The sequence below is a fragment of the Homarus americanus genome, unplaced genomic scaffold (genome assembly GCF_018991925.1).
Source record: "Homarus americanus isolate GMGI-L3 unplaced genomic scaffold, GMGI_Hamer_2.0 scaffold34921, whole genome shotgun sequence".
Taxonomy (NCBI): Eukaryota; Metazoa; Arthropoda; class Malacostraca; order Decapoda; family Nephropidae; genus Homarus; species Homarus americanus.
Genome location: NW_024741901.1, coordinates 20,544,183 through 20,564,173, shown reverse-complemented (window position 1 = coordinate 20,564,173; position 19,991 = coordinate 20,544,183). Strand labels below are relative to the sequence as shown.

At 36.5% G+C, this 19,991-nt stretch overlaps 2 protein-coding genes across 8 annotated transcripts in view; one reads left to right on the top strand and one right to left on the bottom strand.

The window, feature by feature from the left end:
• Positions 1 to 302: 302 nt before the first annotated feature.
• On the bottom strand, positions 303 to 15,578 carry LOC121876162 (chromatin complexes subunit BAP18-like). Of its 3 annotated transcripts, none has more exons than XM_042381106.1 (4): positions 15,317 to 15,578; positions 12,711 to 12,805; positions 9,761 to 9,862; positions 303 to 2,134 (listed from the first exon to the last, which is right to left on the bottom strand). In XM_042381106.1, exons 1-4 carry the CDS (start codon positions 15,332 to 15,334, stop codon positions 1,882 to 1,884), a joined length of 468 nt encoding a protein of 155 aa, XP_042237040.1. In that variant the 5' UTR covers positions 15,335 to 15,578; the 3' UTR covers positions 303 to 1,881. The 3 variants fall into 3 exon arrangements, with proteins under 3 accessions (XP_042237040.1, XP_042237038.1, XP_042237041.1); XM_042381104.1 differs by lacking the exon at positions 15,317 to 15,578 and adding an exon at positions 14,317 to 14,462; XM_042381107.1 differs by lacking the exons at positions 9,761 to 9,862; positions 15,317 to 15,578 and adding an exon at positions 14,317 to 14,490.
• A 1,895-nt stretch (positions 15,579 to 17,473) lies between these two features.
• The window catches only part of LOC121876200 (major facilitator superfamily domain-containing protein 1-like), a 59,038-nt gene continuing 56,520 nt past the window's right edge, over positions 17,474 to 19,991 (top strand). For 3 of the 5 annotated variants that reach the window (XM_042381171.1, XM_042381172.1, XM_042381173.1), the window contains exon 1: positions 17,474 to 17,872. In XM_042381171.1, the coding sequence (XP_042237105.1) occupies positions 17,759 to 17,872 (114 nt within the window). In that variant the 5' untranslated portion in view covers positions 17,474 to 17,758. The remainder of the gene's footprint in view (positions 17,873 to 19,991) is intronic. The other 2 variants (XR_006090725.1, XM_042381174.1) reach the window with 1 other exon arrangement.

The window sequence follows — 19,991 nt, the reverse complement described above, 5'->3', positions numbered from 1 at the left end:
TTTTATGATGTTTGGATGTCAGAGGTAAAAAAATATAAAACTCATTTAACTGGAGTAAGCACAGGTAAAAATTGCAGCCGAGTACAAATTAGTTGGAGATGAATTATCCTAGGTAATTAATACTATTTTAGTACATGTACAGTACTTTCACCAGTTTCAGGGCCTCTTTTATCCAATAAACGCCTCGATTACAACTACCGGGTATACCTAACATGAATATTACAGTGTCATACAACCATCTGTTTAATACATTACATGAGTAGACAAACCTGAGGTAGATATGGGATAAATTGAACAAAATAACTTTTATCATTGGGGATCATGTATTGTGTCCAATTATAAGAGGTACAGTATTTAATATCATGTTTAAGATAATGAATATAGTGATATTTCCATTAGCTGGAACAATTGGTACAAAGCACTTCTGGGAATGAGAGATTTCCGAATAAGGAGATGATTCTCCCAAAACTTGAAAAATTCCCCCAAACCTGGAATTTTTTGGGTACTGGGAAAATTTTCTTGGAAGTTATGAAAAATGCGCCCGATTTTCATCTCTCAAACCCAGAAAAAAATCCCCCATCCCAGGAACTTTCCGGGGAGAGTTCCAGCTAACAGATATAATACTGAATTAGGCATAAATTTATATGATACATTTGTTTTTAATGAATATTAAAAGTGACAGGATAATAGTCATTAAAAAAAATTCAGATTTGTACTTGAGTGAAGATTTAAAATTAGAGAAACACATTTTAATTTACTGGTTGGTAGTCAAATAACCAGAACAATCAGCAAATACAATACAAAGGTGCCATCCACTACAGCTAAGGATACCAGTCACCTCCAAGCACTCTGATGGGATCCTTAACCTGAGCCTGGTTGTGGAGGGCACTACTATTACAGTATACCCTGGGTAGTACGATAAATATATCTAAATACTGTATATACTGTAAGTGTGTATTTTCTCTTGTTTCTGGCCACCCTGTATGAAGAGAAGAGAGGGAGAGAAAAATTTACAGAAGCAATCCATTCATCTATATACTGTACTGTGGATTCAATAACTCTTAGAGACACATCATGTACTGTATATCCACCCTGTTTTACTACTGACCACAAGATTGTTTAACATACTCTAATACAACAACCAAGACTTACTAAGGTATGAGCACTTTTAACAACATTGTATGATTAAGCATCAAATACACATTTTAAAACTGACTCTCTTTTTAAGTGGAAAATATGATCAAAGAAAAGGAAATAAGATTTTTCACATAAGATTGTGGCTAAGATATAATTTAGTTTTACTGTATTATGATAGGAATGGTCTTTTTCTACATGTTGCTCTAGCCCCATCCTGTTACTTTCTACACTTGTCTTGCCCCACCCTCACTGTCATTTCCCCTCTTCTTTGGGGTACAGTACTGTATCTCTTGATCCACCCAACACAAATAGGAAGTAAGGATAACAGAAGAGAATTTTCAACAAAATACAGTATAGTGTCTCCTAATACTGTATCTCCAAACTCCAATTCTCAGAAACTTATTGTTACAAACTTATGAACAACTATGACTCAGCTGATAACCACATAAATAAAGGTTATCTGTCATTACTCATAATTTTTTTCTTAAAGATACAAAAACTACAATGCTAATTTGCCATTCTGAACCTCTTGGTTACCCCATACTCTACTAGTTTCACTTAACATGTACTGAACAGCAGCAATGCTATCACATATGCACAGTATATGTTACCTGAGCGTTGCAGTAACCAAACGGTTAATATTTTGGGTTGAGAGTAAACATCCTTAGGAGAAATATTTATACAATTTTTACACCACTCTTGAAAGTTTGACCTTATTACATATATTTTTTCTCTAAATGACTATTAAGAAGTAACCACCTCATTTGCACCTTCAAAGTCCATGCCTACACCACCCATTCCCTCCACGTCTACTTCAGATTCTGATGCATTGAGCATGTTGAGGGTCACATCTCTGCCACCAAGCATACTCCCTCCACCTCCACTAGCCCCTGCTTGAGTAGTAGTAGTTTGCTGGGCTTGTAAGGCTGCTGCAGCTTGCGGAGATATACCCACATCCTCAAAAGCCTTCTTCTTAAGCGCTGACCGAATTTGTGTACTGAAAAATAAAAGAACTATTTCAGCATAACCCTTAATTGGCAGCTAGGGATTACCCATTCTCTTTCCCCCATATCTGAAAAAATTAAATGCAAAGAACATCAAACTTCCACAGGTGATGACCACTAACTTCCACCAATGATGGCCACCATTTAAGGGTTAAGACACATAGAGTACCAGTTGACCGGTTTGTGGGCTCATACCAACCATCACAGTTTTTAACATTACACACAAACCTTCAGTGTATAAGATGCAGGATGACTTTTTTTTTTTAAGAAAAACCAAATGCATCTTATACACTGACAAATACAGTACTGTATTGTACGGTATATACTGTACTGTAAGTTATAGTAATGAATGAGTTATCATCAACTGTCGTTTCTTCACCCTGCTCATGTTGTTTAATACAGTATTGTCTAATTTCACCTTTAGTATGAAACTCTTTCACTGTTTCTAGATACAATATGTGCCTGGCAAATAACTGGCAGGATATTTGTGTCCTCTTTATGCAAAATTTGGGGTGATTTATAAAGAAATAATAGCATACGTACCATATGTAAACAACTCTCGCTACAATCAATTCTATAAACCTAGAAAGTTCTAGTTCATGGTACATAATTTAATTTTTTCATATGCATTTACTATTACCGTAATAACTTGAAAAACAATACAGTACGAGTTTTTAGTGAACCTTCAATATTTCACTAAACCAAATCATAATACAGTGCAGTACTATATATATATAATGAAAATTTTATGCAAAAAAAAAAAATAAAAAGTTTTTCTTTCTCCTTTTTCAAGTCATACACTGTACATATATGAACTCAACATGATACATTTTGCACAGCTTGTGAACAGATTCACCTTTTTCAGCAGGTCTACTTTATCTCTTACAGTCGTGTGTCTCTTTTTCCTCTTGGGAGAACTACAGAAAGGAGTATTAAATGGCTGCTTATAAGACATTATGTACTGTGAATTGGGGGGTAGAATAATAATGAAATACAGTACCTATAAATACAAAGTACCAACAGCAGGACCAGAACAACAATGGCGGTATAAACAAACTTCAGGCTGAGGAACAAGAGGCACAAACACTGCAAAGCAGCCAACTGGATAACTATGTGGAAGTTTGAACATGCTGTTAATTGTGAGGTTTGTTGGATAATACTTTTTCTATAAAAATGTTATTAAGTGGGAGTTGTCAAGTCAATTGTATGCTGGATAAGAGAGGGTCAACCTGTCCTGTACAGTACAGTACTGTATCTACAAATGAAGACTCCTTATGACTACTATATAGAAATTAATTTCTACAATGACCACTACAAAGCAACACCATAAAATAATATTGCACTACATGATAACAAGGTTTACATTTTAAACCTAATACAATACAGTACAATCGAGTACCAAAATAGCTACCAAAGGATCATATAACATTACAGTATATCATATGTTTAAATTTCAAAAATAAATTTAACAAGTCATTGTTGAAAATTACGAGTTTCCAAAACTGCCAAATAAGGTAAACCACTCAAGACAGTTCACCGGTTTTGTCATCACTGCAGCAAGTTAAACAAAAAAACCTTTATGCCAAAGCAATGTTCACCTGGCTACAATTCAACAAAAATAAAAAAAAATTCTGAACAATGAACTTGTCTGGCACACTTGTGATACATCTGTATAAAGCGTTTGGTTCAAATCCATTACTATTTGTTTGAGTTATAATGTTCATAATTGTGGATGGGCACAACAGATACTCACATCTCCCTTCATGAGTATAGTGAGTTGGGGGCAAAAAGTTTAGATCTACAGTTTGTACTTGTTAATTAAGAGAATGCTGGACCTACCAAGCTCTTTCATACGGTACTAAACACGAAAAAAATTACTTGATACACAAATCTCTTGCACTGATGATGATGGTGAGGAGAATATATTATCTGATAACAATGATGTTGCAGAGAATGATATTCACTCAATATATTGTTAGAGAATGTGCTCACTAGAAAACCAAGGGAAGTACAGTAGGGGATACTACAGTACCCAATGTACTGTCATGTATTAAAAACTTCTAGTCAACATTTTTAAGGTTTACACAGAGCTTCCAATGAAGACTTAGTGGTATATGTAAGTAAGATGCTAACTAGAAATTCCTATTGTGAACAAATTAGTGTGTTCCCAGTGAATTTAAGTATCAGAAAAATAATACAAGTACGTAGTCAGTAATTCTTAAATATCAGATATAGTAGGTAGTTATATATGCAGTTAACGAGTGCCTCGGTTAACGAATTACCTTCCACAAGATTCTTAACTTCGGTTAACGAGCATTCCCTCGATTAACAAATTCCTTACGAGCGCCCCTCAACATGTTTTCGTTTGCACTCTAGCTGTCGTATTAGTCCGCCAATACAGTAATCGGTTCTAGGGCTTAAATTCCTTACTATTTTAGTAAATATCAAGAAGTTTGTACTATTCAATAATTTTAAAAGTCTTACATTAATTTTTTTTAGTCATTTTAACAATTATTTAACATAATTTAAGTACAGGGAAACTAGTTTTTAGCGCGCCAAACAGCCTGTCAACACACCATACAGGCGTCAGTCTCTGTGTCTTTTCAGTGGGGGTAACATCTTGCTTCAGACTCTCTTCAACATAAATGCTTTTTTTGTGTGTTTCCAGTCAAATTATTGGTCATTCTGAAGTTTATTTTACATATTGACAATATATAATGCAGTGCAGTGTTGATTTAAAGAAAATAATCTTGAATTACACCAAGTGAACTAAAATTTTATGGGTGAAATGGCAGCATGGGATGACTTCTCTTCCGTCCCAATGCCTTCTCTTCCCCTTCTCCTCCTCCACCTCCCACTTCAAATTCACATCAGCATCATCATCCAGGAGCCTTCTACTTACACACGTCAAAGTAAGTGTACTTTGCTACCTTTTCTGTTGACTTTGGGCAATTTTCGGTGAGCTGGAACCAATTACCGAAACCATTGAAACAATGGTTTCGATTAACGAGCAACCTTCTGGAATTGTGCTCGTTAACCGAGAGACCACTGTAATCTCAATACTAATATAGTATGTACAAATCATGTCAACTGGATAGCCAGGGTCATGACATAATGCCAGTCCTACACCAGGTATAGTCAATTGCACAAGAATTTAAATTGGTAAATGGCAAAAAAAGACGCAGAATATAAGCACTGTGGTGGTACCGTATAATGACACTCATGAAATAATGTACATAAGAAAGAATCTAGGACCTGGTATCACTAATAAATGAGGCACAATGATAAAGGTTCTCTGGCAAGAGCATATGTCACATAATGAGCACATAAGTATCATCTAGGTAACACATGTAAGTACATGTACAGGGGTCCTCACCACTGTTCAGTATGTGTTCTAGAGAAAAGTGGTTTACAGTGAACCATTTTATAATGAGGTCATAATTACATACTGTACTGTATTATATAGTATTGATAAGGAGATACTTTCCTAACAACATTATTTGTTACCTTTTAGTGATACATGATGGCTTGATTTGGCTATTTGTACACTTAGACAACTGATTAATGAATAAACCAGTAAACCAGGGAATATGGAGATGCATAATACACTACAATATCATTTATTAAGTGTTGATAAATACACAACAATATTATTTACTAAATGCTGAAGATAGATGTTGTGGTAACTACCAACCATCTTGGGCAGGGACAGCAGAGGTGCATGAGAGAAGGAATGCACTGGCAACACTGTGAGGGAGGGTCAGTTATTTGTATTGTATTGTACTGTACTTTGTACACAAGAAAACGGGAATTTAATACAACACATTAACTCCTCTGGGGTTGGGTGTGGGATTTTTTTAAGAAAAACTTATTTTACAATAACATTTTATTAACCCAGCACCAAATGAGCGTAAATAATATGAACAATTATAGTGAAATGGTGTACTGTCGTGTTAAGGGGAACGTCCAGCTGAAATACGATGAAAATCGGAAAATTACGAAACACTCAGAAAAATTCCTGAGGAAAGCTGTTGCCTATGGTTATCTGCCAACGTATTTTGATTGTGTAATTCATAATACTGTATTTATGTAGCTATACATGATTGTTCTACCCCCTCTTCATTTAGAGGGCCCTCCTGTTTACGGAGCAAAACCTGTAGAAAAGTACTGTACAGGGGTATTTATAATAATATTTTGGTGTAAAGTAATACCAATCACTTGGTAAAAATCAGTATCTGGCACCTCCATCAGCTAGCTAGCAGCCAGACGAGAGTCTGAGGCTGCTTGTACTCCTCAGTTACCCACAAAAGAAGCAAGTGAGGTTGTTTGACAATGTGTTGCTCTCGCACCACCCTTGTCTTTCGGCCCATATCTCAAAACGAGTTTTTCTAACTTTCAAATCCCTAAGGCTCGGCCATTTATGGGCCGATTCTAATAAAACAAAAACTATTTAGTAGAATAACATATTGTGCATGGCAGAACATATAGAATTTCTTTATATTTGGCTTGGTTTATTATTGGCTGATTTATCTTAAAAATATTTGGAGGAAAAAAATGGCAAGTTACAACAAAAATTAATGAACCCAAAACGAAAAGAGATAATCAGAAATATCTATGCAGGGAGTCACCAGGATACAAACGGGTTCCAGTATGCTATGTGCATACTGTACTTACAGAACAACATTTAAAATCCCACTATATAATAGCCTAAGTCCTTGTATACATCTAAAATCACTTAATCTAAGACAAAAGAAGAAATAAAATGACAAAATACAGTAATTGAAAGTAAAAAAAGTCAAGTAAATAAAATACTATAAATTTCAAGTTTAACCCCGTTCACATTGGCAGTTCATAAGTCACGTTCAAGAGAAAATTACCTAAACTCCACATAAATTTCAACAATCTAGCGAGAAGTTATGGAGAAGTAGGATTTTGAAAACTGAAAAGAATATAAAGGAAAAATCAGGTATTAGGGTATTAGGCAGAGCTGATTCAGGGGTATAGCAACAAAGTATCTGTTATCCTTAAATGCTGACAGGAAAATGATATTGACTGATCAATTATTAACGAATTTTGTGCTTCAGCCGGGCACTCCCCTTAAAGTTGTTCTTGAGGGGAGGCAGTTCTCCAGCCACCTACCCCACACAAAACTCACTTCCTAATCTTAATTTGTCTTATTTTATAGTTTATTGTCATTTTTTCCAAGTTGCATTAGATCGTTGAAATGATATATCCACAACTTTTATGGTTTCTTATGGAACAATGACACATGCACAGCCCTCTCACAGGTAACAAATGCCCATGTGTTATGGTGATTTCTACACTCAATATTCTCCCATACACAATATACCCCTATATAGTACAGTATTTTCTTCTTATTTTACATCTTAATATTACTGTACATATACGTACAGTATATTCTTTATTCACAAGGCACACTGGTACATTGAAATTACTTTTACGCAAATTCTATGGTTAATGACATGCTGTATAACAAAGATATTAGCGCTCAGTTGTGTGATATATGACTGACATACTTTGGAGTGGTAGAAACTTATCACTTGTAGGGCATTCTTATTAGTTATTATCGTTATTTTTACATTGTACAGTATTATGTGCTTTAAACACTATTTATGCATCATATTTGAGCACACACAGACTTATTATAAAACAGTGGATGATACACACGACGTATATGTGAAACAACTGATGTATGATAAAAATTTACTTTTATATTTGTTAGTGACGCATAGCGAGGTACCTCTATATCAAAGTAGCACATAAAGCTGAAAACGTCACTTGGCTGATACAGTAGAACGTCGATATAATGCGAGATACATGTTCCAAGAGAGGTCACTTTAATCTGAATTCGCACTAAATCAAAGTGTTGTTTCAATGAAATAATTTAGTTTGGTACTTGAGAGAAACATAAAATACTAAAAAGACTTTGAGTCTACCCAGATGCACCCCAGCCCATCTCCTAGAATAAACAAAACAATGTTTTTTTGAAGTATTATGTTAAAACAAACACTCATAAATCAACACAGCTAAAATTAAGGGATGCAAAATGGTCTGTTAACTGGTTGGGAAGATGGGGTGGAGGGAGGGAGGTGAGGTGATATGTTTGACAGCTGATGCCAAGGTTAGTTATTTATCTGTCCTTAAGAGTGACTTTCAGTTTTCTCTTATAAAATGTCACTGAATTGACATGGGAGAATATAATTAAAATTGTTGGAATTCTTATAAGATAGTGATTAATTTGAATAATCTGTATAAGCTTGCACTTGACATACAAAGAGCAAAATTTTTTATCTCTTGTGCAAAATATATGACGTTTATATTCAAATTATTCGCTGTCTTGCATGGATTCCAGCAATACAAATTATATTCTCCTAACTTTAGTCTGTGACATTATATAAGAAAAAAATTTAAAGCCTAAAACCACCAAACCCTGGCTGGCAGGGAGGGGGGGGGGAGGTGACAGTGACATGTTTGACAGTTGGCGCTAGTGAAGTATTTATTTGTTTATTTACGTTCTTTAGCATGATTTTATGTTTTTTGCTTATAAAATGTCACAGAAGTGATTGGGGAGAATATAATTTACATTGCTGCATTTCTTATAAGATAGTGATTAATTTGAATATAAACATGCTATAGTTTGCAATTGACAAAAATTATAGTAATCATTGAGTACATTATTTGCAGTACATGTACAATACAGCTTTGCCCTTAGGACAGTGTAGCGTGCCCAGAGAAGCATTAGGTGCCAAATTTTAAATATGATACACCAGATTGACTAGTGCAAAATAGGAAAGATTCGCTTTAAATTAAAACATTGTCCTTGATTGTGGGTGTCACTTTAAATCAATAATCTTAAATTGAATCACTTTAAATTGAAATTCTACTCTAAGAGGTAAAATACACAAAGATCCTCATGGGACTCTCGCGGGCTTGTGACGTCATGTTTCATATATGCAATGTTGATTGGCTGATAGGCGACGCCTTCTGTCTCTAGAGCCGTTGATGCAAAGGGGAAGTGGAGGACAGTGTGTCGGCAATGGTTTTCCCACCAAAATGTGATGGTGCGATGTGACAGTACAGTACGTACTGTATTGAATTCAATTGGAGTAGTACTGAAGACACAAGACGTTTGGAAATATGTGACAGTGGAAATGAAGGCCACAAGAATATTAGTGAATGATGGAATTTATGCCCACAAACACACACATCAAATAATAACAGTTAATAAGTTAAACTGAGAGAGTAGATGCAGAAGGTGAAGTCTGGCTGAATTCTTTGTAGACGAAAATGTGAAGGTGACTTGGGCACTACACTTGTAAATGGCAGCCAAGTCATTTCTAAGAACTACTATCATATGCCTGAGGATATTAACAACTTCTTAACAGATATCTTCAGTATAAGTCTTGCTAATTTGTTATTCCTTTCTTTACTGATAATCTTAAGTTTAATTAACATTTGACACCAGGAACTAATTCTTGACATACTGTATTCTTTTAACAGAAACAAATTATGCTGTTTTACATTGGGTATTAAGAGTGTGCAGGAACCCCAAACTAGTCTGCCAGTATTATGCAACAGGAGTGATACAAGACACTTACACAGTACGTGATTTTATCCTCTGACTGATAACGTTAAGATCATCACCGAATCTTTTCACAGATGATCGCAGCATTTCTATCTCATCATCAGTCCATTTTGTGCTGAAGAAAATAAATTTTTCTTAATAACACTAACTTACCTAATTTACTGCCCTAAAAACAGAAAGTAAACCTCTCATGATAACAATTATACTGTATCAAGCATCTAATTATTCATCCATAATATTCTTTATGGCATATAAGAATGAAGCAAACCTCTATACTGTACTGTACTTAAATTTTATTTACATTTACCTAAAACAACAGTAATCTTTTGCCAATTTATATCAATAATTAATGTGTGGGTTTACAGTACTAAAATCTATACCTCCACACAGGACATTTAACAGTCACCAACTGAAAAAAACAATAGTTCTCATATTCACTCAGACATAAATGGAGGACTGATACAAAACCCCATACTATGGCTGAGGGGTAGGAGGTGAAATGAAAGGCCTATGAGATATATCATTCGTAAGCACTCCTGAACAGATCCCAGAAAATGCACAATACTTTACCTTAAGATGACATTATCCACACAGACAGTATATTGCTACATGTTAGAATCTTAATAGTCTTCTCATTGAGTCTCATTCAAATTCAGTGACTGTTTCAAGACCCCAAAGAATCTTCAGATCATGAGCCCCTGATTCTCAGTTTCATCATTTCACTACCCCTACCAGTTGGTATACATATCGTGTTCCAACACTCTCAAATCTTTGCTGATTGAGACTTCACTCTCGGGAGGAGGCAGGAAATCCAAATCACTCGTTCATCCCATCATCCATAAAATGCATGAATGAAATGAGCATAAAATAGCCTTAAATGGAATGGACTGTTTCTATGTAAATTGGTCCTGCCCACACAATGTTTCCCTTACATATTTAAGCAAGACTTCAGCAACCTTTGAAATAATCTTGAGAAATGTGACAAAGTCCAAGAAGACTGGCTGGATTTGGGTTAGAAGGGCTGTGGGAGATTGAAATATCACTACTGTAGAAACTGTACAGTAAAAACCCCAATAATCTAAAAAAAAAAAAAAAAAAAAAAAATCTAAATTTTTGAAGCTTGGCTAGTCAACAAACCCTCCAGATCAGTCCTCTGTCTGCCATTGTTTACATTTCATGTCAGCATTTATGTCTTATGATTACAGTATCTTGATTAATTTAAGGTACATTAATTATCAGACTTTATAATATTTCTAGCAATACTGGTGGTAAAAAGATTGAACATGGTGTTAGAGGGAGTAATGTTCTGAAAATATATTAGTACAGTACTGTAGTGTCCTGCAATTGAACTTTATTCCTTTACAAATAAGAAAATTATTACTGCACCTGTTTGTGTACAATATAACTAACAAATAAATAGAATTGTATAAAAGAGTATGGGCCAGTGGACCTTAGGTAAATAATCTTACTACAGTATCTGTTGTTTTCTTAAAGTAATTAATACAGGTAGAGTATATCAGGGGCAGATCCGGGGTGGGGGGGTCCTGGAGAACCAATTTCCCCCTTTTTTCATCAGAGAATTCCAATACTTTTCCTGGACCCACCCCTGTATTTGCAGTAAGAATTTTAATTTTTTTTACTGCAATGGATACTGTATATTGTTACCCTATGTTTTCTTTAAGCAATTAGAGGTTTCAATAGTAATGTAAGCATTTTTATACCATATTGAGTATTCTATCAACTATCAGAAAATTTCAGGGTACGGTAATGCTAGAGCAGTTGGCTAACACAAGAAGTTGTTCAATTTCGTACATTTTTTCCACAGATGGTTTTTTGGGGGGATGATAGTAAGAAATAAAAACTAAACGACAACATTTTATTTTAATTATATGTATTTTTTCTCTATCTATGATCATAAATCACCTATAGTGGACAGGGTATGAAAGATGAAGGAAATTGTGGGGTAAAACACAGTGAAAATTGATCATTTGACACTAAAATGATGTGTCTCTACATGCTTTGTATGCTAAGAAATTAATTATTTACCATAAATATTCAGTCAAAAACTCTGCAGTAGCCGGAGCGTGTTGTCATCTGTTGTTTGTTTACAACTGACCCACTCAGTCCGAGAGTACTCTCACATCCACAAAAGACATAAAATTACACCATGATGGTTCAACAAAGTTGCTTTCATAGATACCAGATATCAAATAAATACTTTTTGTTTAATATGGCGGGGAGTCCAGGGGGGTGGCCCCCAGCTAGGAAGTTAGATAGGTTTCTTTGGTTAGATCAGGTTATATGAGGTTCTGTGCATTGTTGTAATATTTTTATTATTTACTATCATCCAAAGAACATCTAGAAGAAATGAACAAACTCGAACAACGCCATCTGCTCCAGGATTACCAAATTCAGTAATACGAATCCTCTTTGCTCCCAAGTAATTCAGATTAATGTATGAAGGTTCTATTGTGCAGAGAAAAGCAGGATTATTTATGAAGTTACTCATTTTTTTTAGCAATATTGGATCTAGAATGACAGGAATGGGTATAAAAATGGAAATGCAACTCAGAGAAAATATCTTGACTAATTCAGCAATGAGCAAATACTGTATCAAAAGTTGTGGTTTGTCATTAATTATTATCAAACAAGGTGGGAGAGAGTGATTAATTAACATATAGGATCTGGTATAATAAGAGTAGACTTTGTGAGAAAAGATGATGAGAATATGCACATTGAATGAAATGATAATTAAATGGCCAAATTATTACAATATAACTTTAGAAAACAGACACTGCTCTTGACATGATAAGTGACTGATATTCTGAAGTAATTAATGACGTGCATGAACTGTTTTTTGTAGCTGCATATAGCAATTATAAAATAATATCAGCAACACAGAGAAATGTGACAATCATAATAATCAGTTCTTTGTAAAAATTAACCTGATTTAACTCACTTACCCTGCTGGTGATTGTTCAGCTGTGGGATGGAGCTGCATCGTGAGTTCTGCAAGTTTATTGAAGGCCGTGCCAGCAGCCAAGAAAATCTCACCAACCTTAAAATCAAATCAGAATGTTAGCAGTGTAAAATTTTAAGCAACAAAGAAATTAATATAATCTTTTGATAGAATTATCTGCAATTAATAAGGAAACCACTATAACCAGACGTAGTTGTTTGATTTCATTCTTTTTTTCCATAGATGTTTTATCATAACAGTAAGTATTTTAAAAAGAGGCCAAAACTTTTTATTTTAGGGTAATTATAAAAATTTAATTTTCAGTTTTACTCTACCTACGAGCATAAATCACCTGTAGTGGGCAGGGCATGAAGGATGAGGGAAATTGCGGGGGAAAACAAGGTGGAAAACTAATCATAAAACACTAAAATGATGTATCTATGGGCTTTGCACGTAAAAAAATTAATCGTTTCCTGTAAATACTCCTCCAAAAAATCTGTCGAGTCACAGTGTGTCATCTGTTTGTTTACAACTGACCCACTTTGTTTGAGCGTCTCTCAGGTCCAATAAAAACGTAAAATTACACCACGATGCTTCAACAAAGTTGGTTTCATTGGTACCAGATATCCAAATCAGTACTTTCTGTTTAATATGGCAGGGGATCCAGGGGAAGAAGTTAGATAGGTTTCTTTGGTTGGTTAGCTCAGGTTTTATTAGGTTTTAGTAAATGTTGCCTCTTTTAAAATATGGTAATTATTGACAAAATACCCACACCAGTTTTTCATAGAATATTATTTTAAAAACACCGCAATTTCACTGTGTTTTGTAGCGGACAATGTCGTAGTTCAGAGGGATGTGTTAAAAAATAGTTAACCGGTTATTTTTAAATTAAACCTAACCTAACCTTAGTTGATTACAAAAAAACAAGCGACAGAAGTGTTGTTAGAAGACCGTACCAACCTAACCTTACTGAACTTCCTAACCGTGGGGCTCCGCCTCCAGGACTCCCTGCATATTAAACAGAAAGAACTTACAATACTGTACTATGATATGGTGTAATTTTACCTTTTTTATGGACGTGAGAGAAACCACCCGGAATTATTGGCTCATAAACGTATACTGAGGCAAAGGACAACATTGAGCGTTGAGCGGGGCACCTTACTGATCTATTGCTGAGCAGGAAAAAGGAGTGCAGCTAATGCATGCCTAGGGGCCTAACTATTTGCCAAACGAAGCATTTGCACACTCAAGAAATGAATATCATATCAGAACTCACTGATGACAATATAGTAAGAAAAAAAAACATCAAAACAAATAAGGCGGCATTGAGTATCTCTTCCATTATAACCTAAAATGCTTGGGAAATTTTCACTTGTTGCCACTAAACTAAATTGAATTTTAAATTATGTTTTTCCGGTGGTTTTTGATGTGTTATGAACGAACTTGACCTTCATTTCTGGTGCAAATTAATAGTTTCTGAGATAAGCACCCCCATCTCAGAATCCAGAGATTTGCTATAAAAATCAAGGTAAAAAGTGTTCAAAACTCATCAAAAACCATTGGAAAAAGTTTTGAATCTAACCTAACAAACCAACCAAACCTAACCTAACCAGGGGCTTCCACAATCGTTCCATGTTCTGGGTGTGTACTGCTGCACATTCAATGTTCTTGGTGTGTACCGCTGCATCATTCAATGTTCTGGGTGTGTACAGCTGCATCATTCAATGTTCTGGGTGTGTACAGCTGCATCATTCGATGTTCTGAGTGTGTACCGCCACGTACGAACATACATTCTAAAATGTTAAATATCCCGCTTATATGTAATTTGCACCAGAAATGCCATTGAAGAAAAGTGTCATAGAATTGTCAAAATTACTGAGTGCAACTATAAACTTCCTGGTGATAACAGTGTTCTCATATATTAGTGAATTATCAACTAGGCTATTACCCTGGAAACATCGCCGATAAAAGTGTAGATAACGGTTACCACCAGAATTTGTTTGTTGATTTTCTTTATTTTTGTTGTACTTATTGTTTTGGTGATTTTAACTATAATAAAAGAAACGCCAACTTTCTATTATAACATTTTTGTTTACCTCGCTGAATCCCTGTTCGAGACGTTTCCTATAAATGATGGTGAACGCTTCTACGAATTCCTCCGTGCCATTGCTAATTCATATCAACCTCAACATTAAGGTAAGCTGTTTAACACATAAATTAACACGATAATTCATAGAACCAAACAGAACCTGACCTAACATACCCAATGAGTATGTTAGGTCAGATTCTATTAGGTTCTGTGCATTGTTTCCATTTTTGTGTTTAATGTCATATTAGTGTGAAGAAAAAATTCAACCAATTCGGACAATTCCTTCTGGTGGTAAGCCATTATCTACACCTTTACCACATCGACTAAAAGAACGGGACACATCGACCAGGTCACCCAGGCATAATAAGATTCCAGCTTAAGGATGTTCAGTACCATTCCTACTTGTAGTCAATAACTCTTATAAATGTCAGAGCTCTTGTCAGCATTGCACATTGATAGTACAAAGCAATGTATTATGCTTAAGGTTAAATATTACTAAATACATCATAAGATATACGTACTTTACTAGCAGAGTTCATTGTAAAACAGTATTTAACGTTAACACAGCCGCGCTCGCTCACTTGTCACGGCGAGGATGGTCGAGGGACAGTGACCGACGGCCGCGTTCCCCTCAGTTGGTTATTTTGCTTGAAGGAAGAGAACCTATGTATGGAACTAACTCCATCTCAGAGTTACTCCAGGCACAGCAATATTGATTCTCATGCTAATGCAACCGATTTTTTTTTCTGTGAACCACAAGTCAGCGTTGTGATGGCACTGAGTGTGAGCTCATTAAGGATCAGACTTGACATAGAGACGTGACCGATCGCCCAAGCGGCTAACGAGCCGATCAGAGGCGAAGAGGATAACAGTAAAAGTAAAAGTAACACTGGCGCAAGACCGCACGTACAGATACATTCTGGAGTCAGTACATTCCCAGAACTTGCCAACAGAGACGTGAGCGACCGCCCAAGCCGATCACAGACAAAGATAGTGTAAAGTAGGAAACGGTGGATTTCAGGGAAACGAGCGGCTGAACGTGTTCTCATGTGGTAGACTTTTACCTTTATCCTCTTAACCACTCATCAGCTCGTTAGCCGCTAGGGCGATCGGTTACGTCTCTGTTACGCACTGTTGGCAAGTACTGGGCATGCACTGGCTCCTGAATGTACCTGAACTTGCTCCAGTGCTTATCCAGTCTGGTCTTGAAAGAACTCACACTCGGTGCCTCACAACACTCTCTGGCAGATTGTCCCAAGAGTTCACAACTCAATTCAACTCACTCCGAAAAAGTTACCCCACACAGTTTTCTGGGCTTGCGGCTTCTTCAACCTTGAGTGAGCGTCTGCCAGTTCCAGGTCAGGACACTCGACTGAGTAGTGCCCTTTGAGAGCCTGTACACCTCAATTGGGTCATTCCTTGCCCGTCTGCAGTATAAACTAGGCAATTTCAGACGTTCTAATCTTTCGGGGTAGCTGGGATGCCGCAGTGCTTGGACATTTTCAATCAACTGACAGTCCCTAGCATGTGAGAAGGACCTAGGTGTGTATGTTGACAATGAGCTGAAGTTCTCGGGCCATTGCGAGAAGAAGGTAAATCAGGCAAATAAATTATTGGGTCTTATAAGAAGGTCGTTCAGATATCTAGACGATCCGTCCCTTGTAACGATCTTCAAGAGTGAAGTGCTTCCCCATCTGGAGTACTGTCACCCCGTCTGGTCCCCGAGATATGCTAGGGACTGTCAGTTGGTTGAAAATGTTCAAAGGAGGGCCACCAGACTGGTGCCTGTACTTCTGCACCTCAGCTACCCTGAGAGATTGGAACGCCTGAACTTGCCTAGCTTATACTACAGACGGGCAAGGGACGACCTAATTGAGGTGTATAAGCATCTCAGGGGGCACTACTCAGTTGAGTGTCCTTACTTGGAGCTGGCGGACGCTCGCCCCACAAGGAGTCACAGTTCAAGATTGAAGAAGCCGCAAGCCCAGAAAACTGTGAGGGCAAACTTTTTCGGAGTGAGGGTTGTGAACTCTTGGAACAATCTACCAGAAAGTGTTGTAACGGCACCGAGTGTGAGCTCTTTCAAGACAAGACTTGAGCAACACTGGAGCAGGTTCAGGTACATTCAGGAGCAGGTGCATGCCCATTACTTGCCAACAGTGTGTAATAGAGACGTGACCGATCGCCCAAGCGGCTAACGAGCCGATGATTTTGTGAAGAGGATAAAAGAAAAGGAAAAGTAAAAGAGACGTGACCGATCGTCCAAGCGGCTAACGAGCCGATCAGTGGTGAAGCGTATAAAGGTAAAAAAAAATAGGCTGCATTACTCTCGCCAACTTCTTGTTGATATCTTCCAGCTGATCACAAGGATCTGTTCACACGTAGAGACAAAATTCAGATCCAAGTCCACTCTGTGGTAGTGGGGAGGTAATTGACTCGGGATAAAAGCTAATTAACTAGAATATTCAATTGAACTAAAGCCAGAATATATAGATGCAAATCATATAATATCGACGGGCAAACTTTTAAGTACTGCAAACACTCAAAAGTCGGTTACATGGTCACTGATATTGTAACTTAGGTGTTTTAGTATCTACACAAGAAAACTATGAAATATTACAGGGTATTATCTAGCTTATAACAATTTATGGAACAGTAGTGACCAGTTCCACTCTCGTAAGCCCGGGAAGATGCAATAGAGAGATAGTATTACAGTTAAATTTTTACGTGTTAAATCGTCTTTCAATTCATATTGATTCAAATGTTCGTAGACTATGCATTTATACAAACGACATGACTGACTCAGTATAACTTATGAGGTGTTTAAAGATAGATCCATTAGGTGACTCAACTCTGAATTTGGGTTGTGTAGGAGAACACTACAACCGAGGGGAGGCTCCAGTCTCTCGTGCCACTGGGGTCACTTTAACACACTACCTTATCTCTCTGACACTTATAGCAAGATGGAGAAAAGCACTGGATCTCACGATAGTTCTCTGGAAGAGGAAAGGGAGGTAACGCCTTCCACTGACGTTAATGGAGTGACGGAGCACCATGAAGATGGCCCTACCGAGCAGGTACACTACCCTGTATACACTTAGTTTACTTCATAGGGTTTGTCACTTGTCATATTTTGTTTAACTTTAATTGCGACTCAAGAAAAACTAACTTCTATCCTAGTCTTAATTACACTACCGCCTCAGCAATATGCACATAATGGTGAATTAAATGTAGAGGTTATTGTGGTTGAATAAGGAAATGGATATTGCTGTATTTATTTATTTTGGTTTTATTTTTTGCCCTGGTCATTGTTGAGTGTAAATTCTCCAATCCGAGTTAAAGTTATTTCCGGTATTATTTTAGTTTCGGTCATCCAGGGAATCTTAGGACTTTAGCCCTCACCAGAAAGGGGGGGTTTGAGGGGGTGAAGTCCCCCTGTTTAGGTTAGATATAGTTCCTGGGTTCTGTGGTTAGGTTAGATTACATTAGGTTAGGTTAGGTTAGATTGCATTTGGTTAGGTTGGATTTTTAAATACAGGGAAGACCGAAACAAAAATTTTACTTTATTTAGTGCGACCGATATCATACACTTGTTTTCGTTCATTACACCTTTATCATATGCAATTGTTACTTTTTTTCATTCAACTTATCCCAGGCTTCATCTCTTTCCTTATGTAGTATTTGTATCTCAATGTAGAGGAATTCACTCTGTCTGTCATGTGAGTACTTTTTGTGGTAATATTGCAGTAAACAGTTTCCACAGAATCCCGGAAATTCACTACACACAATCGATAGAACTATTTTTTCTATGATCGTTTTCTTATATTACACTTCCGTCGCAAATTGATAATAAGGAAGTTATTGAATTTTAAAAAGAATAAAATCAGAGCACCTGTTGTCCCTATGCTGTTGCTCAAATTGTGTGTTCGTGCGGCTAGTGGATTAGGTAAGGTTTAGTTTGGTTATATTGTATAAGTTAGCAAGCACCGAGTACTGGGAATTCAGAACACGCAATCGATAGAACTATTAATTCTAATATTTTTTGTAAATATCAGAATTTTTGTTACGTAATGTGTTCTGTTTTCTTGTTGCGTTTCGGTCAATTTTGGAATTCGCTTCTACCACAAATCATTTGTTTTGGCACTCACTCACCCAGAATCCTGAATTCCCATGCTTTCCCCCATTATTGTTAGAGGGAGGGAGGGGGAGAGCTTAATCCAAAACGAGTGATTTCCGATAAAAACGAATGTCAGATTTGAACCAATAGCACCAAAAACCATCTGAAAAACAATTTTGTTTATCAGATTCTTTGGTTGCTGTAGTCTGCAATTTTACCCTTTTTGTACCAGAATCAACTTTATTCGTCACATCAGGGTATTGTATCAGGAATTGGTGTTATTCCAGAATCATCCAGGGGGTTAGGTGGTGTCACCAACTGTTGCTGTCTCCTCACCTTCTAGCAGTACAGGCTCAGGCCTGACTTGATCTGCAGCCAAAAAGTTAATATTCGTCTTTCACCCATTGCTCTTACCGGTATAGAGTTTCTGACAACCCAAAATATGTAATTTTTTTAGTTATGGATCAATATTTCAGAGTAACATTTTATGTGCAACTGCTTAGTTTTCAATGTAATTTCAGAGAACAACACAACCACCAGAAGGAGGTGTTCGATTTCATTCATTTTCCTTGATGTTCTTATTATAATAAGTATTTTAAAAGAGGTAACAACTTTTTATTTTAATTATAAGTTTTATTTATTTTTTCTACAATAATAAACCACCAATAGTGGGCAGGGTATGAAGGATGAGGGAAATTGCTGGGTAAAACACAGTGAAAAACTGATTATATGACACTAAAATAATGTCTGTATTTTGTATGTGAAGAAATTAATTATTTACCATAAATACTCCTCTGAAAATCTGCCGAGTCACCACGTGTCTGTTTCTTTACAACTGACCCGCTTGTTCTGACCGTACTGTACTCTCACGTCCCCAAAAAAATGTAAACTATACCATAATGCTTCAAGAAAGTCACTTTCATTGTCACCAGATATCCAAATACCTGTAAGTACTATCTGTGTAATGTGGCAAGGGAGGCACCCCCTGGCTAGGAAGTTAGGTAAGGTTTGGTGGGTAAGGTCAGGTATTAGGTTTTGAGCATTGTTGTGACATATTTATTACTTACTATCATTCAAAG

Coding starts and splice junctions, on each gene's coding strand:
- LOC121876162 (XM_042381104.1), bottom strand. CDS start 14,427: ATGATGCAGCTGTACACACCCAGAACATTGAATGATGCAGCGGTACAC. Junction 9,863..12,710: donor GCTGAACAATCACCAGCAGG/GTAAGTGAGTTA, acceptor TATTTTCTTCAG/CACAAAATGGACTGATGATG. Junction 2,135..9,760: donor AGGATAAAATCACGTACTGT/GTAAGTGTCTTG, acceptor TTTATTTTTCAG/TACACAAATTCGGTCAGCGC.